Source organism: Podarcis muralis, chromosome 5 (assembly GCF_964188315.1).
Source record: "Podarcis muralis chromosome 5, rPodMur119.hap1.1, whole genome shotgun sequence".
NCBI classification, from domain to species: domain Eukaryota; kingdom Metazoa; phylum Chordata; class Lepidosauria; order Squamata; family Lacertidae; genus Podarcis; species Podarcis muralis.
The window spans coordinates 28,765,325-28,785,809 of NC_135659.1; the positions used below are offsets into that span (position 1 = coordinate 28,765,325).

Here is a 20,485-nt window from a genome sequence, read left to right on the forward strand (position 1 = left end):
ATCAATATGCACTTATCCATCAACATGCACTCTTTGAACAGAATAGTCTAACCATCAAGAGCTCATAGATAAAATAAACAGTAGTGGCTGGTGTGGTATATCTGACCTGGTTTCCCAACAGTGCACATCACTGCCAGTTATCGAGAGGGAGAGACAAGGCGGTGGATAGTTCTTCACAGGTACAGCAGCGAAGCCAATCCAACACCCCCACTATTGCACCTGAACCACATCAAGCTTCCCACTACCTCCCGCCTTCCTCTTAACACCCAGCAGTGGCATACTGTTTTGGGAAACCAGGTTAGCAATGCAGCTCTTCCTGCATTGCCCACTGCTGTAAATAATGTGGCATATCTTCCAGCACATGGTGACTTTCTGTACTCAGCTTGTGCAATGTGGATCCACATTGTCCGAAGGCTGCAACAAAAATGCCATTTTCTAAATGACTGTACAGTATTTTGAACTTTTTTTAAAAAAGGAAAGCCAGTTAACACATTGCACTGACAATAATTTAGTGACATTGCTGACAAACATGAACTCACATTGGCCTCAGCCCCAATTTGTGCTGAAGTCTTCCAATACAGTGGACTCACTTAGAATTGAATGGTGAGGTTTGGATAATAACCTTTTTTAAAAACTAACATATTATTTTAAACATGGGATCCAGTAGTTGCAGATGCACACAGCTCAGTGGAGGAGACACTTTCACTGCAGGCAAAGGGATGAACGCATGTAACAATTTAAACTAGTGAAATCAGTGATCTCTCATATGAATGTGTTCCATGCTGGAGCACATATTGAGCTCAGAATTAGCATTAACTGTGCATTTGTTTATATTTATGAATGATTGTTATTCAAGCATGCCGCCTGCATTCTCATGAATAAATCATGTGAGGAACCCGTTCATAGTCAAACTCATAGTCATAGAAAGAGTCACGTGCAGCCGTACTTACCAGAAACGCTGCTATAGAAATGCCAACTAGAAATCCTGCTATCACGTCTGACCAATGATTTCGATATTCTGCTACTCTGTTGATACCAGTAAGAAATGCCATGCACATTAAACTCAAGCAAAGGACTGGTTTTGCCAGTCTTGTTCCTCTGGCCTTTATCGTGTTGGTGATATACATCTGAGGGTGAAAAGATCGGGGGGGGGGGGGATGAAAGCAGCGTGAGTTTTCATTCTTAAGTGGGGAAAGCGTTGCTCAGATTTTTAAAAAGGCAAAACTTACTTTGTTGGTTGGTGGGGAATAGAACATAATGATTTTAAACAATGCAATGTAGTACATATAAATTTAAGCCTTGATTCATTTAATTGTTTATATACCCCTGCAATTTAGACAGAAGTGCTCAAAGCAGCTGAAACCATTTATCAAATGGGTACACTAAAAGTAATACACCTGAAACAAAACCGGACCAGCAGGAATACATGTCTGATGTTGTCCTCACCTTCCTCCCATTCTTTCTGGCTCCTTCCCACCAGGCAGTTAGTGGTAAATGACCCTGTGTATGGTGGGGACAATGACAGTCTAGCTGCATTAGGACCAGGTGGATGTTGTCTTCACCCGCTTCCTTTGTTATCTACCAACTTCCACCAGGCAGTTGGTGATAAGAGAGAGAGAGAGATGATGATAGATGATAGATAGATTAGATAGATGATAGATAGATAGATAGATAGATAGATAGATAGATAGATAGATGATAGATGATAGATGATAGATGATAGATGATAGATGATAGATGATAGATAGATGATAGATGATAGATAGATAGATAGATAGATAGATAGATAGATAGATAGATAGATAGATGATAGATAGATAGATAGATGATAGATATAGATATATAGAGATAGATAGATGATAGATAGATAGATAGATAGATATAGATAGATGATAGATAGATGATAGATAGATGATAGATAGATAGATAGATAGATAGATAGATAGATGATTAGAGAGCGAGAGAGATGATAGATAGATGGTAGATGATAGAGGTAGGAGGTAGGAGAAGGAACCATCCAGCAGGAGGAGATTGATGTGTTTACCTGCTCTTGCAGAGCAATTGTTGGTAAAATGCTATTGTCAGAAAGGGGAGTCCAGCTTGAACAGGAGTAGGGAATCCATCTCTGCTTCCCTCACTTCCCTGTACCTTCCCACAGGGCAGTTGTTGGTAGATGGTCATGGGGGAGGAAGAGGGGAAAGCAGAGCAGAAACAAAGCTTACTGTTGTTTTGCCTGCCCCCGCCCCTCTCCTTTGTGCACACAGTCGAAACAGCACCATGCACTCATCCAGTGTTCTGGGCTGAATAAGCTAACAATGGGCCCCGACAGCAGCAAGAAAAATTGCGCCCACCACTTTCAGTGTTATTGGAGAGCTAATGCACCTCTGCCTCTTGCCTCTTCATGTTCACTAAGGGCAATTAATGCTAATCAACCTCATTGTGTGGAGAGGACATAAGCTGAAATGTCTCTATGGTTAATCAAGAAACATCCTTGCTCTTAACGTTTCCAGCAAGCTGCAGACTAGCAAGTAATCTTGCTGCAGTCTATGGCTGCCATCCAACACTGGCGCACTTTTAAGTAAAATCAATGGACTGATTGCACATAACTCTGCATTAAACTGTGACTTAACATCTTTCTTTGCTGCCCAGTAAAATGTGTTCAACAGACTCAGGAATGAAACACAAACAACAAAACGCTACGCTTTGAATTCCTGATGGCTCTCCACTGCTTCTAGTCACCGGATGCAAGAACCATTCAGCAACAATGTCTGAAACCTGTTATCAGTGTAGGTTGCATCTAAGAGGCGGGACGCGGGTGGCGCTGTGGGTAAAACCTCAGCGCCTAGGACTTGCCGATCGCATGGTCGGCGGTTCGAATCCCCGCGGCGGGGTGCGCTCCCGTCGTTCGGTCCCAGCGCCTGCCAACCTAGCAGTTCGAAAGCACCCCCGGGTGCAAGTAGATAAATAGGGACCGCTTACCAGCGGGAAGGTAAACGGCGTTCCGTGTGCTGCACTGGCTCGCCAGATGCAGCTTGTCATGCTGGCCACGTGACCCGGAAGTGTCTGCAGACAGCGCTGGCCCCCGGCCTCTTGAGTGAGATGGGCGCACAACCCTAGAGTCTGTCAAGGCTGGCCCGTACGGGCAGGGGTACCTTTACCTTTAAGAGGCAATCACCCAATTCATCCTGAAGATTAATTCTATGAAGCAAGTAATCTATATGATGGGGAGCTTTACTGATCAAGGCTAGAGATGCTTTCTTTGGCATCTTGAAGGCAGTATGATAGCCACTCCTGGAAAACAGGCTTCTGCAGTTTTGGGGGAGTTTCTGAAATGCCTGCAAAACCTATTTGACCAGAGATGGCAGTGGGACAAAGGAAAGGTGGGTGTGCACCAGGGGTAGCAAACATGCTGTGCTCCTGATCTTATGGACTACAACTCCTATCATCCTTGGTAATGCTGGTTGAAGCTGATGGAAGTTGTAGCCCAAAACATCTAAAGGGTGCCATGCTTGTTTCTCCTGGTGTGCATCATCCTTCCCCATCACTGTAATCTCCATATGTTTTTGGACTACAACTCCCACCAAGCACTGCAAATAAAAAGGGATGGTGGGAGTTGCTGTCTAAAACATCTGGGGAGCACCAGATTAGGATAGGTTGATATACACCAAGGGAATCAATGACTTCATCATACTACAGTGAGGGGGGAAAGTATTTGATCCCCTGCTAAATTTGCCCGTTTGCCCTCTGATGAAGAAATGACCAGTCCATTTCTTTTTAATGGTATTGTTTATTGTAGCTGTAAGAGACAGAATAACAACAGGAAAAACCCCAGAAACCCAGAAGACAAAAGTCAGAGATTGACGTGCATTATAATAAGTGAAATAAGTATTTGATCCCCTATCAACCAGCCAGATGTCAGGCTACCTGGTATCTTTGCTGTATGTAATGAGCTGAGATTAGAAGCACCTGCTGTAAGGGAGAGGTCTTACCTGTAATCCCAGCTCGTTACAGTACCTGTACAAAAGACACCTGTCAACAGAAGCAATCAAACCAGCATATTCCAAAGTAGCCACCATGACCAAGACCAAAGAGCTGTCCAAGGATGTCAGGGACAAGACTGTAGACCTGCACAAGGCTGGACTGAGCTACAAGACTATTGCCAAGCAGTTTGGTGAGAAGGTGACAACAGTTGGTGCAATAATTCGCAAATGGAAGAAACACAAAATAATTGTCAACCTACCATTAAAATTATGGACTGGTCATTTCTTCGTCAGAGGGCAAATGGGCAAATTTAGCAGGGGATCAAATACTTTCCCCCCTCACTGTACTTCCAATTCTCCCTCCTCAAAGGGTCATAGTCAAGGCTAAACTAGAACTGGAAATCAAGGTCCATGATGCACTACCTGAAATTGAATTTATATGCTGACTAAATTTGTAAGCATCTCATCAAGTCGAAGCCCACACCACACCAAGTTTCCCCCCATGCTGTTGACAGATATTCTTGGTGGCAGTTTAAGAAGAAAGAGATAATATGGTTGGAACCATTCCTCATGGCAACTGCTTGCTACAAGGAGTAGCTCCAGTCCCTGCATGTAGACTATTTACATTCATTAACCAGCTAGTTTTTGCAAGGCTCTCTGTCTGTATATGTGCACACATGTGTCTTTCCATAATACACACTGGGGTCCTTTGTGAAGGCTAAACTTCCATTCCTTTGCAGAATATGACACTTTAGTCATTTTGCTTAATGTACATTTCCATAAGCAAAAAAGAAAAAATAGTAGCAAACATTACTTTTTTTTCCCCTGAGAGGAAAATGCTGAAGCTCATCATCTGCTTGTGAATGTGCTCCTTTATGAATGGCAAGCTAACAAAAACAATTCTGCCTAACATAGAGAATAAACAATGACTTAAAAAGGCTGCATCTCTAATACCACTTATCCTTCTTTCTCCCTGCAGTCGGGAATCAATGTTGTTTTTGCAGCTCTCCTTTTATTTCTGTTCCTCAAATTGCAGTGAATTCTCTCTTCTGTAGTAAGACAAGTTGCTATATTAGCATATAATACTGATGAACCGAGAAAGAATTCAGTTGCTCTTGTCTTTCTCACAGCATCTGTCTTCAAATACCAATAAACACTCAGCTGCTTTTGGGGGGTGTATTCCCCAAGGTCTGCATTTAATACAGACCCAAACCTTATGTAGCCATCCTACTGGCCAAGATTCAATGGTTTCTCCTGCAGCAAACTCAAAAGCACAGATGTTTGTCCTTTAAAAAACTTGGTGCATGTCCCTGGAAGCCCACGGCTTCCTGCCAAATGTTTTCAAATGTACTATTATTATTATATAATTTATTATTCAGTGATTACCTATGTGTCAATGTGATTTACAAACATACCATGAAAAGCTAAAAATGGGTTTTAGAGGCAAAAGTATTAGGAACAATACAAAATGAATAAGCAGAGATTTTTACACATAGCTGAAAAAACTTGCCAAAATAAAGATGTCTTCAATGATTTCTGGGAAGTACAAGTAGTGAGTGCCTTTTGTATGTCAGCAGGGATGCTGTCCCACAGAACAGAGGCAGCCACACCTAAAGCCCTGCTCTGAGTTACTGTATTTATGTGCTGCTGTTCACACATTATGCCGAACCAGCAGGGGGGACAAAACACTTGCCACATAAAGTGTGGAATTGACTCTCAGCACAGGGAAGGCATTTTTGAAGGAGTGCCCTATATAATCCCCACTCCAGGCCTCCTTGTGGCCTCTTCCAAGGCCCTGTTCCCATGGCAACCATCCAGGCCTAAGATTGGACTGCAGGAAAACTTGGTGAAAATGCATCCCGGAAGTAAGTGGAGAGCTATGGCTGGTAGAGCCCAAATACAGCCTGGCCCTGCTGTGGTGGCTGCATCACATATGGAGGTAGGCCTGTAGGGTTGCTATGGCAATGGGGCCTTGGGAATGGACTGTGAGGAGGCCTGGCAGGGAGATATTTGGGGAAGGAGTGTTGGAATTCCATCCTGCTGGGCATACTTTCTTAACAAGCACTTTTCCTGTGGGGAAGGCATTTGCGAAGAAGCACCCTGCACAGAATTGAACCCTCCTGCTCTTGGCCGGGGGTGAGGGAGGCGCATTTCTTCCAACCATACATTTAATTAGCATCTTAGTTAACCATTAGCCCCACCTCTGAATTGATTTGGAGTTGGATCTGAAGCAGATGGTCTCCAGGAGGGGCCTTGGGTTGGGCAGGGCTGGGCATAGCTTTCTGCAAAATCAGGCAAGGGCCTTTTAACTAACCAGCCTGCTGTTCTAGGGGTAGCCAAGCCAACCATGTTACAAGTCTTGTCAGAAGGCTTTGGTTGACAGAAAGTTTCGGTTCTGTTTCATTCCTGGATGAGCCAACATCTTCCCGTAGCTATTTTAGTAGAAGGGAACTTCAGCTAGCAGGGCTCACTTGGAGCTATCCAAGGTCCTGTTTTTTGTTAAGCGAACTTTTGACCATACTTTCCCAGCCTGGCCTGCTTTGACTTTCTACACCAGCCTTCCTCAACCTTGAGTCCCCATATGTTATTAAACTACAACTCCCATAATCCCTGACAACTGGCTATGCTGGTGAGGAATGATGGGAGTTGTAGTCCAATAACACAGGAACCCAAGTTTGAGAAAGGCTAAACTACACCTGATGAACCTGACATGGCCTACTGTGACTCAACCTTGCTTATCTCAACTGGGCATTATCTCTTTTTACTTGACTTCACCACACGCTACCTACTTTCCTTGTGAGCCTCAATAGCACACACAACAGGATAATCACCACCACACACACACAAAAAAAATATTCTAAATTAAACTGGCTTTTCACTTTCACACAAAATATCCTCAACCTTTACACATCATACTGAGAATACCCTAAAATGTGCATTTTCCAAACTTATAAATCCTGTAAGATTAAGGCCTCCAACCATATCTAAATACTACTATTACTACTACTACTACTACTACTACTACTAATAATAATAATAATAATAATAATAATATTATCAGTCTCATACCTATTGGTGATGCCAGTGAACAGTATCAAAATGTTCCATTATTCTTAATTGTCTTTATAGAACAGACACATCTTATTTAAAAAAAACACAACTCTGCAGGAATTTAACAAAACAGGTTGGCATCTTTAAACACTACTCCTTTTAGTTACTGCAATCCAAGACAGACATTGACAAACTAGAAAGGATACCAAGGAGAATTGCAAAGATACAGAAGAACAATAGTTATGCAACTGTGTATAGTTGAAATCACACAAGTGAAATGTGTGTGAGACGCAATCACACAGTAGTTGTTCTTCAATCTCTTTTGTCTCTTGTGTGTTGATTTTACTGTACATTGCTTAAGATACGTCTGTTAGAAGCAGTATATAAACAAATCAATAGCCAGCCATAGACGGAACATGTCTATGACTGATTAATTGATTCATTGATTGGCAGCAATTAAAAATATGGAAAACTGGGAAGGGGAACCAAAACTTTGCAGGATTATGCAATGGATTCCCCTGAAAGGTATTGTGGGTTCCTCTTATTGCTTTAAATTGGTTATTAGTTTTACACCATGAATTTATATATAGGAAGTCACCTTGGGAGGGGTTTAAATGTAAAAGGCAACCTACAAGCAAATAAATCTGTGACCGCATTCAGTCAAAACTGATACTGTATTCATTTCACAGACTGCACTAACTCCTGCAGTACCATATTCTTGTTAAATCCTGCCCTCCGGTATTGTTGCCATTTTTAATCTTGGTCTTTCTTGAACTTGAACTTGATTCTGATTGCGCAGTGCTACAGAGGTTTTGTGTGCTGGCAGGGAGAGAAATAGAAACAAGAGCTTGTGTATCTGTCAAGAGAAAACATTTACAGAATGTTCAGGAAAAACTACACAACGCTTTTAGTAATGGAATTCAAATTCAAGCTCCCTGGTAAATAGAGGCTTCATAAACTCAGCAAGGATTGCCTAAACTTTGTTTAAAGCTATGTTGTTGGTTTTTTGAAATGTGGGGGAAATCACTGCTGTCATTTTGAGACATTCAAATAAAAAGCAATGTCATTTGAATGTCATTTTGAGACATTCAAATAAAATCTACCTTTGATTTTATGAGCTATTTCAGGGGCAGGGAACTTCGAGTCTGAGGGACAAAGTCTAAGCCTCTCATTCAGCCCCTTGGGATTCTCCCCAGTCTTAACTCTTCACCAGCACTGCTCCATGTCTTTTCCCTGGGTGCAATTTGAAGTCGCTCACATGAAAGATTGCCACTTATTTCCCTCCCCTTTCTCTTTCCCAATTCTTGTACCTGCAAGGGCATTTTTTATTTATTCGTAATGCTTTTCACCTTCCCCCCACCCCTCTTTGTTTGTCAATCTGAGTGAACCGTTTTTTTATTTTTTAAAAAAAATCAAAGCAACACTCGCAACTTGGGATGACACTGAAAGTAATTGAGTGCGGGACATGGAAAGGTCAAGGGAAGGATTGATCCATTCATGGGAGGGGGGGACCTGATGCAAATCATCCACTGACCACAGTGCAGCAGTTTGGGGTCATTTATTTCTCCCCTTATCGAATTATCCTCCATTTGGGAAAATCCAAATTCAGTGGAGAAAATGTGTGAAATTGCAGCTCTCCGCAGTGGGTTTTCATGCTGATGATGCTCATTTAATGAGAACACAAGCAAACTTTGAATCCACAACATACTCTGGTTTGAACAAACCCTTGGTCTCCAGGCCCTTCTCCCTTTTAGGCCCTCTCTTCTAGACACACTCTTGTTTGTCCATCTTAAATTACAGTGCACGGAAATAATACATTCTTTACAGATTAAATAATTATGTGAAATTGACTGTTTTTGCTTTGCAGGAATTCTCTTTTCCACAGTCTTACAATCATTTCCCAACTTAGTATGCCATTGTTAGCGCCATGCTTGCAAACACTCTATTTGTATGGCCTCTAGAATTCCTGGGTCAGTTCCTGCTTTTGATCCTCCGGATCCTTGAACTCTAGGTGATCCCAGGAGAAGCCTTGCTACAAAAAAATCAACCTGACTGATTCTGGATGCCTAGCCCTGCATTTTCTTTTCCCTCACTGCTGCTAACAGTAGAGTGTGTGCCATGAAGACCAGCTGAGATTGAAGGAAGTCTCTCCTTTTTACTTTATTTTTCAGTTTACCCTAATGCTACTAATCCTTGCACAGACAAAGCATAAGGAACTCTCTCTCTCTCTCTCTCTCTCTCTCTCTCTCTCTCTCTCCAGCTTTTCTACTCCCACTACACCTCCTCATTTCCCCTCCCTGAAGCAATCCACTGTACAGTACAGCATCCATGGCTGACAGCCATATCACTTCTCATCCCCACCCTTCCTTCCCTTCTCTGGAACAGCCTTCACAGTCAATTATTATACGACCACTTTGTTCTTCTCTCCCAATAAATCTCACTTCTTGGGAAAGCTCTGATCTTGTCTCTGTTGCTCCCCACCACTGTACAAGGGCACTCTGCTTCTCAGATTTCGACACAAAGTTAATGCAGCCTGTGATCCTGTGCATTTAATTAAATGTGCTTAAGTTTATGGGCCTATTCTATGGATAGACATGAACACCTCCTCTGGCAACAGAGCCAGGATTGCAGAATAGAACCCGGGACATTTCCCCTAGCACATTTGGTCTAATTCCCCCCAGTCCTTTCTGTTCCAGAAGAGGCTAGTCTCTGAACACACAGAAGCAAACTGTGCATGCAATATACCTTTAAAGCACATTCAAAGCACATTATTTCCCTCAAAGTATTCTGGACACTGTAGTATACCCTTCATATAGATACAATTCCAGACCCTCTAAGTGTCCTTATTTTCCAGGGATGTCCCTGATTTAGAGAAGCTGTCCTGGTTTCTGATTTGATCCTGGAATGTCCTGCTTTTTCTTAAGATGTCCCTGTTTTCATTGGAGAAATGTTGGAGGTTATGGAGTTATTTGACTCCCGAGCCATCTGAAGGCAATCCTGTATAGGGAAGTCATTTTTAACATTTAATGTTTCATTATGTTTTTATATATGTTGGAAGCTGCCCAGAGTGGCCGGGGCAACCAAGTAAGATGTGTGGGGTATAAATAGTGAAATTATCATTAGAGAATGGGACGTCCCTATTTTCATCAGAGAAATGTTGGAGGGTAATTCCAAGGACAGTGGTACCTCGGTTTATGAATGTAATGAGTTCCGGAAGTCCGTTCTTAAACCAAAACCATTCTTAAAACGAGGCGCGCTTTCCCTAATGAGGCCTCCCGCCGCCGGTGACCTTCCACCATTCGGATTCCATTCTTAGGCCAAGGTAAAGTTCTCAAACCAAGACACTATTTCCAGTTTTGCGGAGTTTGTAAACCAAATGGTTCTTAAACTGGACTGTTCTTAAACTGAGGTACCACTGTACCTCTTAACAAACTACAGTGCCCAGAATTTTTTGAGGGAAACACTGTGCTTTGAATGTCCCTTAGGGCTTACCCAGCCTTTGTCTGCAGGTATGTACAGTGGCACATATACCAAACAAGCATACTAACAACACCATGACTATAATGCAGAAGTTCCAGCGGTGTTTCCTTAATTTTACTTTTCCACAAGCACACTTCTGTACAAGTCTACTTGGAAGTAAACCTCACTAAATTCAGAGGGTATAAAGTAAACATCCTTACTGGGAACAAGCTCCATTCAATATGCCTAGGGTAAAGGACCCTTAGACGGTTAAGTCCAGTCAAAGGCGACTATGGGGTTGCGGTGCTCATCTCACCTTCAGGGAGCCAGCATTTGTCCACAGACAGCTTTCCAGGTCATGTGGCCAGCATGACTAAACCGCTTCTGGTGCAACAGAACACCATGATGGAGACCAGAGCACACAGAAACACTGTTTACCTTTCCACTGCATAGGTACCTATTTATCTACTTGCACTGGCGTGCTTTTGAACTGCTAGGTTGGCAGGAGCTGGGACCAAACAACAGGAGCTTACACCGTCATGGGGATTCAAACCACTGACCTTCCAATCAGCAGGCCCAAGAGGCTCAGTGGTTTAGACCACAGCGCCACCCATGTCCTACCTTACCTTAAAAGGTAAAGGTAAAGGGACCCCTGACCATTAGGTCCAGTCGTGACCAACTCTGGGGTTGCGGCGCTCATCTCGCTTTATTGGCCGAGGGAACTGGCGTACAGCTTCCGGGTCATGTGGCCAGCATGAATATGCCGCTTCTGGCGAACCAGAGCAGCGCACAGAAACGCCGTTTACCTTCCCGCCGGAGCGGTACCTATTTATCTACTTGCACTTTGATGTGCTTTCAAACTGCTAGGTTGGCAGGAGCAGGGACTGAGCAACAGGAGCTCACCCCGTCGTGGGGATTCGAACTGCCGACCTTCTGATTGGAAAGTCCTAGGCTCTGTGGATTAACCCACAGCACCACCCAAGTCCCTTACCTTACCTTACTTTTACCTTAATATGCCTAGCATGACTGGTACAGCCTAGAGTAGATGATTGTATCAAGAACCAAGGGGAATCCTTCAGTGGACCTACAGAAGTCATCTGCTCAGAGAAGTCCGCAATATGCTGCTCTGGAATTGCTAGGCAGCCATTATCTTTTTCTAACTGTTCACACTCTTCCACCTCAGGCAACAAAATGTTATGGGCCAGTCCTGTTGGCCAGAGGCAAAGGGAGGAAACAAAGGGAGGAACATGCTAAGCATGTTGCTGAAATTGCTTGGAAAATTATATGCACAAACATACAAACATACATTCATGAGGGGTTTTATTTTTTAAAAAACCACACTAAATAAAATTCAAAATTCTTAAATAAGAAAAAACAAAGCACAAAAAACCAAATTTTATATAATTGGGTCAAACGGTCCGATTTAGCAAATATGATGATTTATGATGATAAATGCACAATAAATGATCATCTTCCAGCCCATGGCATGGTAATAAATAAATTCATTCTTTCACCCTAGACATATTAAATCTTTTTTGTAAAGTTAGACAAAACAATAGGTTGTGATAATTATGTAATAACATGGTAATTTGTGGTAAACTCCACTAGAGGTCAGGAATAATCATCTTCACCGTTACACATACTGGAAGATGAAAGGTAAACGAATCTTGCTGAGAAAACGGCTTGTGGAAATCATAACTAGAAAAATGCATTTGAAACTTTGATATTACAGGTTCATAGTGCTTAAGAACTTAATTCATTCCGGAGGTCCGCTCTTAACCTGAAACTGTTCTTAACCTGAAGCACCACTTTAGCTAATGGGGCCTCTGCTGCTGCCACGCCACCGGAGCATGATTTCTGTTCTCATCCTGAAGCAAACTTCTTAAACGGAGGTACTATTTCTGGGTTAGCAGAGTCTGTAACCTGAAGTGTCTATAACCTGAAGCGTCTGTAACCTGAGGTACCACCGTATTTAGTTCTATGATGATGATGATGATGATGATAAAAAATCTCTCGTATTATTTTATTTCTGAAAAACCACAAAGTTTTATCTTCCATGTTCAATATATGCTTCCATCTGCAGAACTGGCACTATAACAAGTTCCATATAATGTTCATTTCTGCAGTTGCGACAAATCAATCTTTTGGTGTGGCGGCGCCTATTTTCTGGAACTGACTTTACTGTACTGTGATCAACACCTGTTAAAAGCTTCTATGTTTAGGCAAGCCTCCCCAGATACATGTTGAAAAAATTATATTTGGTTGTTTTTTTAAAAAAAACCACTTGGTTTTATATTATGATGCTTTTCTTATATCTTTTAGCTTCTTAAAATCTGTTGACTGTATCAGCAATTTCTTATGATTTTTTTCTCTTATGTTATGTAAAATGCTTAGAGGGCTTTTTTCTTTAAAAAAGTGTTATATATATATATATATATATATATATAGATAGAGAGAGAGAGAGAGAGAGAGAGAGTTTAATATATGCTTTTATATTGTTAAATAAATGCTTTTTTCTGGGGGGACACAGGAGTACGCATACCCTCAAACATCTAAATGTGAATCTAAGATTGTGAATCTAAGATTGTGAATCTAAGTTTAGCATCTTTGAGGGACAGTATTTCAATATGAGTAGGAAAATGAGAGTACCCCTAAACATTTTTTTTTTGGGGGGGGGAGCACTGTCCAGAAGTAAAATGCACTGTGCTGGAAGTGGCTGGGGAGCTAATATATTGCCAGCTCAGAAATTCTGAAACCGTTGTTGCGACCTGAACTTCAAACCTATTTCAAACAATGCGCTGTTATATTGCCCAGCAATAGCAGCCACTTCAGAAAAAGGGTGTACCAAACATGCAAAGGCAATTCCGGACTGATTTCAAAACTAGCAAGAATTCTGAAGCAGGCATTAGGCTGGAGCTAGAAGTTACGGCAGATGTGGGCTGGGGGCTGCTGCTGAAAACAGAAACCCACTCCCTTCCTTTTCCATAACACCTAGTGATACTCAAGGTTTAACACCCTCGTACTGTTACACTTAGGGACGCGGGTGGTGCTGTGGGTAAAAGCCTCAGCGCCTAGGACTTGCCAATCGAGAGGTCGGTGGTTTGAATCCCCGCGGCGGGGTGCACTCCCGTCGCTCGGTCCCAGCGCCTGCCAACCTAGCAGTTCGAAAGCACCCCTGGGTGCAAGTAGATAAATAGGGACCGCTTTCTAGCGGGAAGGTAAACGGCGTTTCCGTGTGCTGCGCTGGTGCAGGCTCGCCAGAGTAGCTTTGTCACGCTGGCCACGTGACCCGGAAGTGTCTGCAGACAGCGCTGGCTCCCAGCCTATAGAGTGAGATGAGCGCACAACCCTAGAGTCTGTCAAGACTAGCCCGTACGGGCAGGGGTACCTGTTACACTTCCTTATCCACAAATGGTCACCAATGAAGCAGATCAGCAGCAAGGCAACTTTGCAGCATGAGGGCATCCCATCACATTCTGAGCATCTTGCCTTTGCGAGGGGAGGAGATATGGGGCTGCTGGTTTCAATCAAGAGTCTTGTAACTGTAATATCTAGTCTTAATCTACAGCCTTCCTGTTTTATACAGACACATGCAACCACACACTTAAAATCTCTGTTTTAGCTGCTCTGAGGTTAAATCTACACACAAATAAAAAAACGCTGTGAAAATGCTTTTTTAAAAAAACGTTTTGAAAGGTATATTGAATTTGGCATAGCTCACTTTTGCCATCTAATGGCACAATTGTGTACTGCACTTTACAACACATTCAAAATGTTTTATTTGCAGCTGTATAGCTGAGTCCTCATCAGTTTCATCAAAATTCACAAAGACTTTCGGGGCAGGCTGAGCACAATGTAAGGATGAACAACACTCTGAACTTCCTTTCCTGAAAGCCTTTATATCCAGTTCCTGCCAAGGAAAAAGATAATAAGTACAGGGCAGGTCAAGAAAGTGGATGTAAATAAACGTAGAAGGAGGAAGAGCTGAATTTCACAGGTTTCGAACTGAACAGCCAATTCTTGTGACTGCAGGCTTAGTTTTTCATTAAATAAAAATAAAAATCTTGGGCTCTTGATCAATATAGTAATCACTGTATTATTGTGACTCTACAGATACAACTTCAGGGTTGCAAGTAGGACAGTTAAGCTTGTTTTCTCCTCTCCTTCCTTTTACTCTAAACAAAAGCTGTAAGCTTCTGCACAGCCAAGCTGTTTAAATCCGACCGACTTCCACAGGATTTAAGCAGCCTAAAGGTTGGACTAGGCATCTGGTGGGAGATGAGAGAATACGAATTGGGTATCCACCTAATACCTTGAAAAGTGGCAAAGGCAGGCATGATTTAGAAGGATGAAGGGGCAAGCTGGCACCTTCATTATACAACTTTCGGCGCCAGATGGAAATGCTGCTCTTCAACCAGGCCTTTAATAATAATAATAATTTTATTATTTGTACCCTGTCCATCTTATTCAGTTGCCCCAGCCACTCTGGGCAGCTTCCAGCATATACAAGGCATAATAAAACATTAAAAACCAGCCTCTACAGTGCTACCTTCAGATGTCTTCTAAAGGTTGTGTAGTTACTTATTTCCTTGACATCTGATGGGAGGGCGTTCCACAGGGCAGGTGCCACTACCGAGAAGGCCCTCTGCCTGCTTCCCTGTAACCTCACTTCTCACAGTGAGGGAACTGCCAGAAGGCCCTTAGAGCTGGGCCCCAGTGTCTGGGCTGATTAACATCTTCTACCCCTTTTAAATGTACTTTTTATTTTTTGCGGGGGGGGTGGGGTAGGTTTACTGGTTTGTGGGTTTTGTTCTTGCTTTTATCATGTATTTTGTCATTTTATATACAGTGGTACCTCGGGTTACATACGCTTCAGGTTACATACACTTCAGGTTACAGACTTCACTAACCCAGAAATAGTGCTTCAGGTTAAGAACTTTGCTTCAGGATGAGAACAGAAATCGGGCTCCGGTGGTGTGGCGGCAGCGGGAGGCCCCGTTAGCTAAAGTGGTGTTTCAGGTTAAGAACAGTTTTAGGTTAAGTACTGACCTCCGGAACGAATTAAGTACTTAACCTGAGGTACCACTGTAATTTTTTTTATGTTGTGATACACAAATTTAATTTAAAAAAATAATTTAAAAAATCAGCAGAGGAAAGGTATGTACTGCTTGACTCTACTAAGAATATGAGGTTCATGCTTGCTGTGGTTGAGAGAGAAATTGTTGGGGTATCAAGGGGAGAAGCACCATAGCTCAGTGGTGTACCTGCTGAAGGCCCCAAATTCAATCCCTGATATGTCTCCAGGTAGGACTTGTAAAGACTCATGCCTGGTACCCTGAGAGCTAAGCTCCCAGTCAATGTAGATAAAACTGAGATAGATGGTCTGACTCAGTATAAGACAGCTTCCTATATTCCTCTCACCTTCCACTTCCCCCCTTCAAATTGTGTCCAACCTCTACTGGTTGGACTAGGACTACTAGCAGAGACTAGGAATGGGGGAAGAGTTTTGGTTTGGTACCTATCTTAATGCAATCCTACATAATTTGCACTTCCTGAAACAATACACAAACCAAGATGCAGTTATTCTTCAGAATGTGCCCCCTTCCAAATCTTGCAATGCAGTTCTCCAGCCAGATAATTGTATAAAAAGACATATATTAGGGGGAAATGTGCACTGAACTGCATATCCTAGTGAAAATAAGCATACAAAAATGAATTATGGTTAGAGAGCTTGCTTGCAAAAATGTGTATAGTAGACAAAACTGCATGCAAAATAATTCACACTAAAATGCTGCAGAATTTTCATGAGGACTTTTCATTTTAAGGCAATCTGATGCCGAAATGTGGAGAACCAAATTAAAGACTGGGGAAATGCAAAAATGAGAGAAACCAAAGCTGTCAGATTTGCCTTAACCTTGAGGAAGACTGAAGTCCCAAATGCTGCATCAAGATTTACATCTTCCTAGTACCTTAAAGGATAAAACTTCACTGCAAGGCAAGTGATAAATCTCCCTGAAACTGACCCGGCCTAATTATATTTGTTTATTACACAGATTACCAGAAGACAACAATGAGCTGAACTTTTCTCATGCAACGCAGAGCCCACATCAAGGTAAGAAAACAAACACTACTAATGAATAATGAACGTCGCTTCGCTTTGTATCTCAAAAAAGTACCTGTATGCCAGAGGCTCAGATGCTTCATTATCAATTTAGTTTTTCATTTAATGAAGTATTTATGAAATGCGCACAACTCAGATTTTAGATTTCTGACCACGCAAACAGTATTACCGTAAGAAAAACAGTAAACGACAATGACTGTGTTTGCATGTAATGCTCAACCGAAGTTGAGCATTAAAAGGACAAGCGGCAATGTGGATTCCTGTACTTCCCTCTTCCCCCTTTCGCTTCTATAGTCCATTAACCATGGTTGCTCACCACATAAAAACCTTACACAAAACCGTGGTTAATGTTAGTTATGATTTAGCACAGTGGTGCTGCTAGGAATGGATTTAGGGACCAAATTCTGCAACCTCTGGAGCTTCCACACTCAGAGAGAGGTGACCAAAATTTTCTAGCTCTCATTTCTTCTTCTGAATTGAGCCAAGGTGGGGTGTCCAACTTTGCTGACAACCACCCAAGTGAAACCATTGCTGTTTTTAAAACACCAGAAGGGAAATGCACTTTAAAATCCAAGTGACACTTTTATTGATAACTTGACAACAGATAACTTGGATGGTCAGCTGCTGTTTTGATAATAGAGCTACAAATAAGTGTTGGGATACTGCCAGGGAGACGGAGGCATCAGGCAGGCCCCCAAGGCTAATCCAGTTGGAGGCAGTTCCAAGGGTGGAAGAGGTGATACGGGGTATACTGTGTGTATGACATCTGTATGGTTGTTGCAGTTACACTGATGACTGCAACACAGAACATGAATTGGGGGAGGATGTTAGAATTCCTGATCTATGATTGCAGCCATGGGATTTTTGTCTATCACATGACGGTATATGTTTTGACTCCACAGAGTGGGAAGTGACGGAGACAGGATGTTTGTGTTACTGTGTTCCATGAAGTGGGACTATTGTCCTTTGTTCTTTTTCTCTTTGCTGTCTGATGCTAGAGAGAGAGGGAGCCATGTTGCAGTGCTCCATGTGTAAATAAAGTAGATTAGCCAAAATGCTGAGTTGCTGAGGTCTGTCACTCGCATGATGTGCAAACTCAGCAGATCCCTAAGTGTGCCGGTGTCGGTTGGCATCGGTCGCTGTGATGTTTGGGCTATAGAAAGCTTATGAAGCTCCCGAGCGATTGACCAGGAGGAAGGGAACATGCCAGTAGGGCATGTGTCTCTGCCAGGGTCCTACTCGAGTGTAGGCTGAACTCCTGACAATAGGTGGAAAGGGAACTATAGTATGCGACTACAGAGTGCAATTGCTTTCCCACTCCCTTCAGGCTCCATTTTTAAATCATCAACAGGTCTGGCCAGCTCTCCCAGCCCTGGAGGAGCGCATGGCTGCCAAACAAAGCAGGCAGTGTAGCATCAGGGGAGAAATCATGGTAACAGCTGGGGGTGACCTCTAAATCCAAGGATGTGCCTAGTTTAGGGAAACCAACAGACCTCACATTGTGGTTAATGATTCTGGCTAGTTTTCCTAAACCATAGTTAACCCTAACCACAGTTGTCAAATAACCAGTAACTATGGTTAGTTGAAAACTGAAGACAAAGCTTTCAGGCTCCTTGGAGGCATGCAGGACAAGGGGAAGGGTGAACACATGAGCTTATGCTTAAAAAGGCTAAACTGTGGTTTAGCATTACGTGTCAACCAGGCTATAGCCATAAGGAAACGAACCCTCAAAGGATAACCTCAAATTTCTTCCATTCCTTTCCCCCATCCAAAGCTTTATGTGGGTACAAAGATCTTCATTGAACAAAGCTGACATGACTGTAGGGCAGGGTTGCACTGAGGTCTGAGATTCACATTTTGTGCAGCAGTACTATTTGGGTATTTTCTGAAGAATACAGGAAGAGCCGCCCCCGCTGGATCGGGGCAAAGGACCATCTAGTCAAGCATAGTTGTCACAATGACCAAGCAGATGCCAATGGGAAGCTCGCAAGCAAGACCTGAGTGCAACAGCACTCTTCGCACTTATGATCCCCAACAATTGGTATTCTTAGAAGAACACTTTATTTGTGCAGATACAGTTTGCTGGTGTGCAGCAAATGTGGCTCCTGCGTATACAACTGATTGGCTTTGAGAAGTATGTCGTGGGATGAAGTATTGAGGCTCTATCTGAACTTGCTAGACATGGAGACAACCTGTAACCACAACCCAGGAACACAGGAAGTTGACTTAGACCAAGTCAGATGACTGCGCTTTCTTGCCCAGTATAGTCCACACTGACTGGCAGTGACTCTCTGGGGTTTCAGACAAAGTTGTTTTCCAACCAGACCTGGAGATTAGACCTGGTTCTTCTACATGCAAACCAGATACTGTGTCACTGAGCTACAGCCCTTCCATAGAGTTAAAGGGGGGGGGGGTCTTTTAATTATCACTTGTTACCTGAAAAAAATACAAGAACTTTTCAACTCCAGCTTGGCTTAAATGAAAACAGGTATGAATTTAGGCAGAGGGAAAACCATTTACAGTGTTACCTCGGGTTAAGTACTTAATTCGTTCCAGAGGTCTGTTCTTAACCTGAAACTGTTCTTAACCTGAAGCACCACTTTAGCTAATGGGGCCTCCTGCTGCCGCCGTGCCGCTGGAACACGATTTCTGTTCTCATCCTGAAGCAAAGTTCTTAACCCGAGGTACTATTTCTGAGTTAGCGGAGTCTGTAACCTGAAGCGTCTGTAACCTGAAGTGTATGTAACCCAAGGTACCACTGTACATCAAGCAAGTAAAATGCCTATATCTATCATCTAATCATCTGTCTATCATCTATCTATATCTATCTATCTATCCATCATCATCATCAATCTATCTATCATCTATACCTATCTATCGTCTATATCTATCTATCATGTATCTATCATCTATCATCTATCATATATCATCTATCATCTATCATCTATATCTATCTATCTATCTATCTATCATCTATCTATCTATCTATCTATCTATCATCTATCTATCTATCTATCATCTATCATCTATCTATCTATCTATCTATCTATCTATCTATCTATCTATCTATCATCTATCTATCTATCATCTATCTATCTATCTATCTATCTATCTATCTATCTATCTATCATCTATCTATCTATCTATCATCTATTGTATCTATCTATCTTTAATGTATAGCCCGACTTCCAAGCAGTCCCCATGATGGCATTTCCTCCAAATGTTTTCTACGGGACCACCTCCTCCTTGTTTGCATTGATATTCAGCCAGCAGCTATTCATCACCCAGCCTCAGAGCAAGCCGTTGGGAAGCAGAGAGGTGTGTGTGTGGGGGGGGGGGTGAGCTGAAAGACTGTGCCATCTGGAAGCGAGGGAGAAAGCAGCGTCACCATCATACCGCTGAAACTGCAGCCTCCTGCAGTGCCCCCACACATATGTGAGATGAGGGGAAGTATGCAGAAGGACTTCATGCACAACTGGAATTGGAGGGCAGGAGATCAATCGCTCAGCGGTGTTAGCCAATTAGTGTCGCGCCTTCTGCTCTTGTCCAGAATTGCAGCCTCGGCCATTTTTCATAGTCAGAGAAGCAGTTAATAGGTCAAGGAGTCTTGCTCCTTTATCAAAGAATGCGAGCAACAAGCAGAACTGGTAGGGAAGGGGGAAACAACGTGTGTGTCCTTGTGTCCTGTTCCCTTTCATTGTTTTATTAAAACAGAGGCAAATTAGAAGCAGGAATCTCAGGTATCAACCTGAACCTTCTTTCTGCTCCTTACAATGCTCTAAGAGGAAGAGGGCCTGCAGTTGTGGCTCCTTCCTTCTGCCGCCCTAAATTTAGGGATGGGGAACCAAGGGCCACATTCCCTTCTGGCCAACCT

The 20,485-nt window shown here is 42.7% G+C and overlaps 1 protein-coding gene across 1 annotated transcript in view; it reads right to left on the reverse strand.

Annotated features, from left to right (window-relative positions):
- The window catches only part of PLPPR5 (phospholipid phosphatase related 5), an 88,352-nt gene that overhangs the window by 18,450 nt on the left and 49,417 nt on the right, over positions 1-20,485 (reverse strand). The window contains exon 4 of the mRNA XM_028732760.2: positions 951-1,127. Coding sequence (XP_028588593.2) covers positions 951-1,127 — 177 coding nt within the window. The remainder of the gene's footprint in view (positions 1-950; positions 1,128-20,485) is intronic.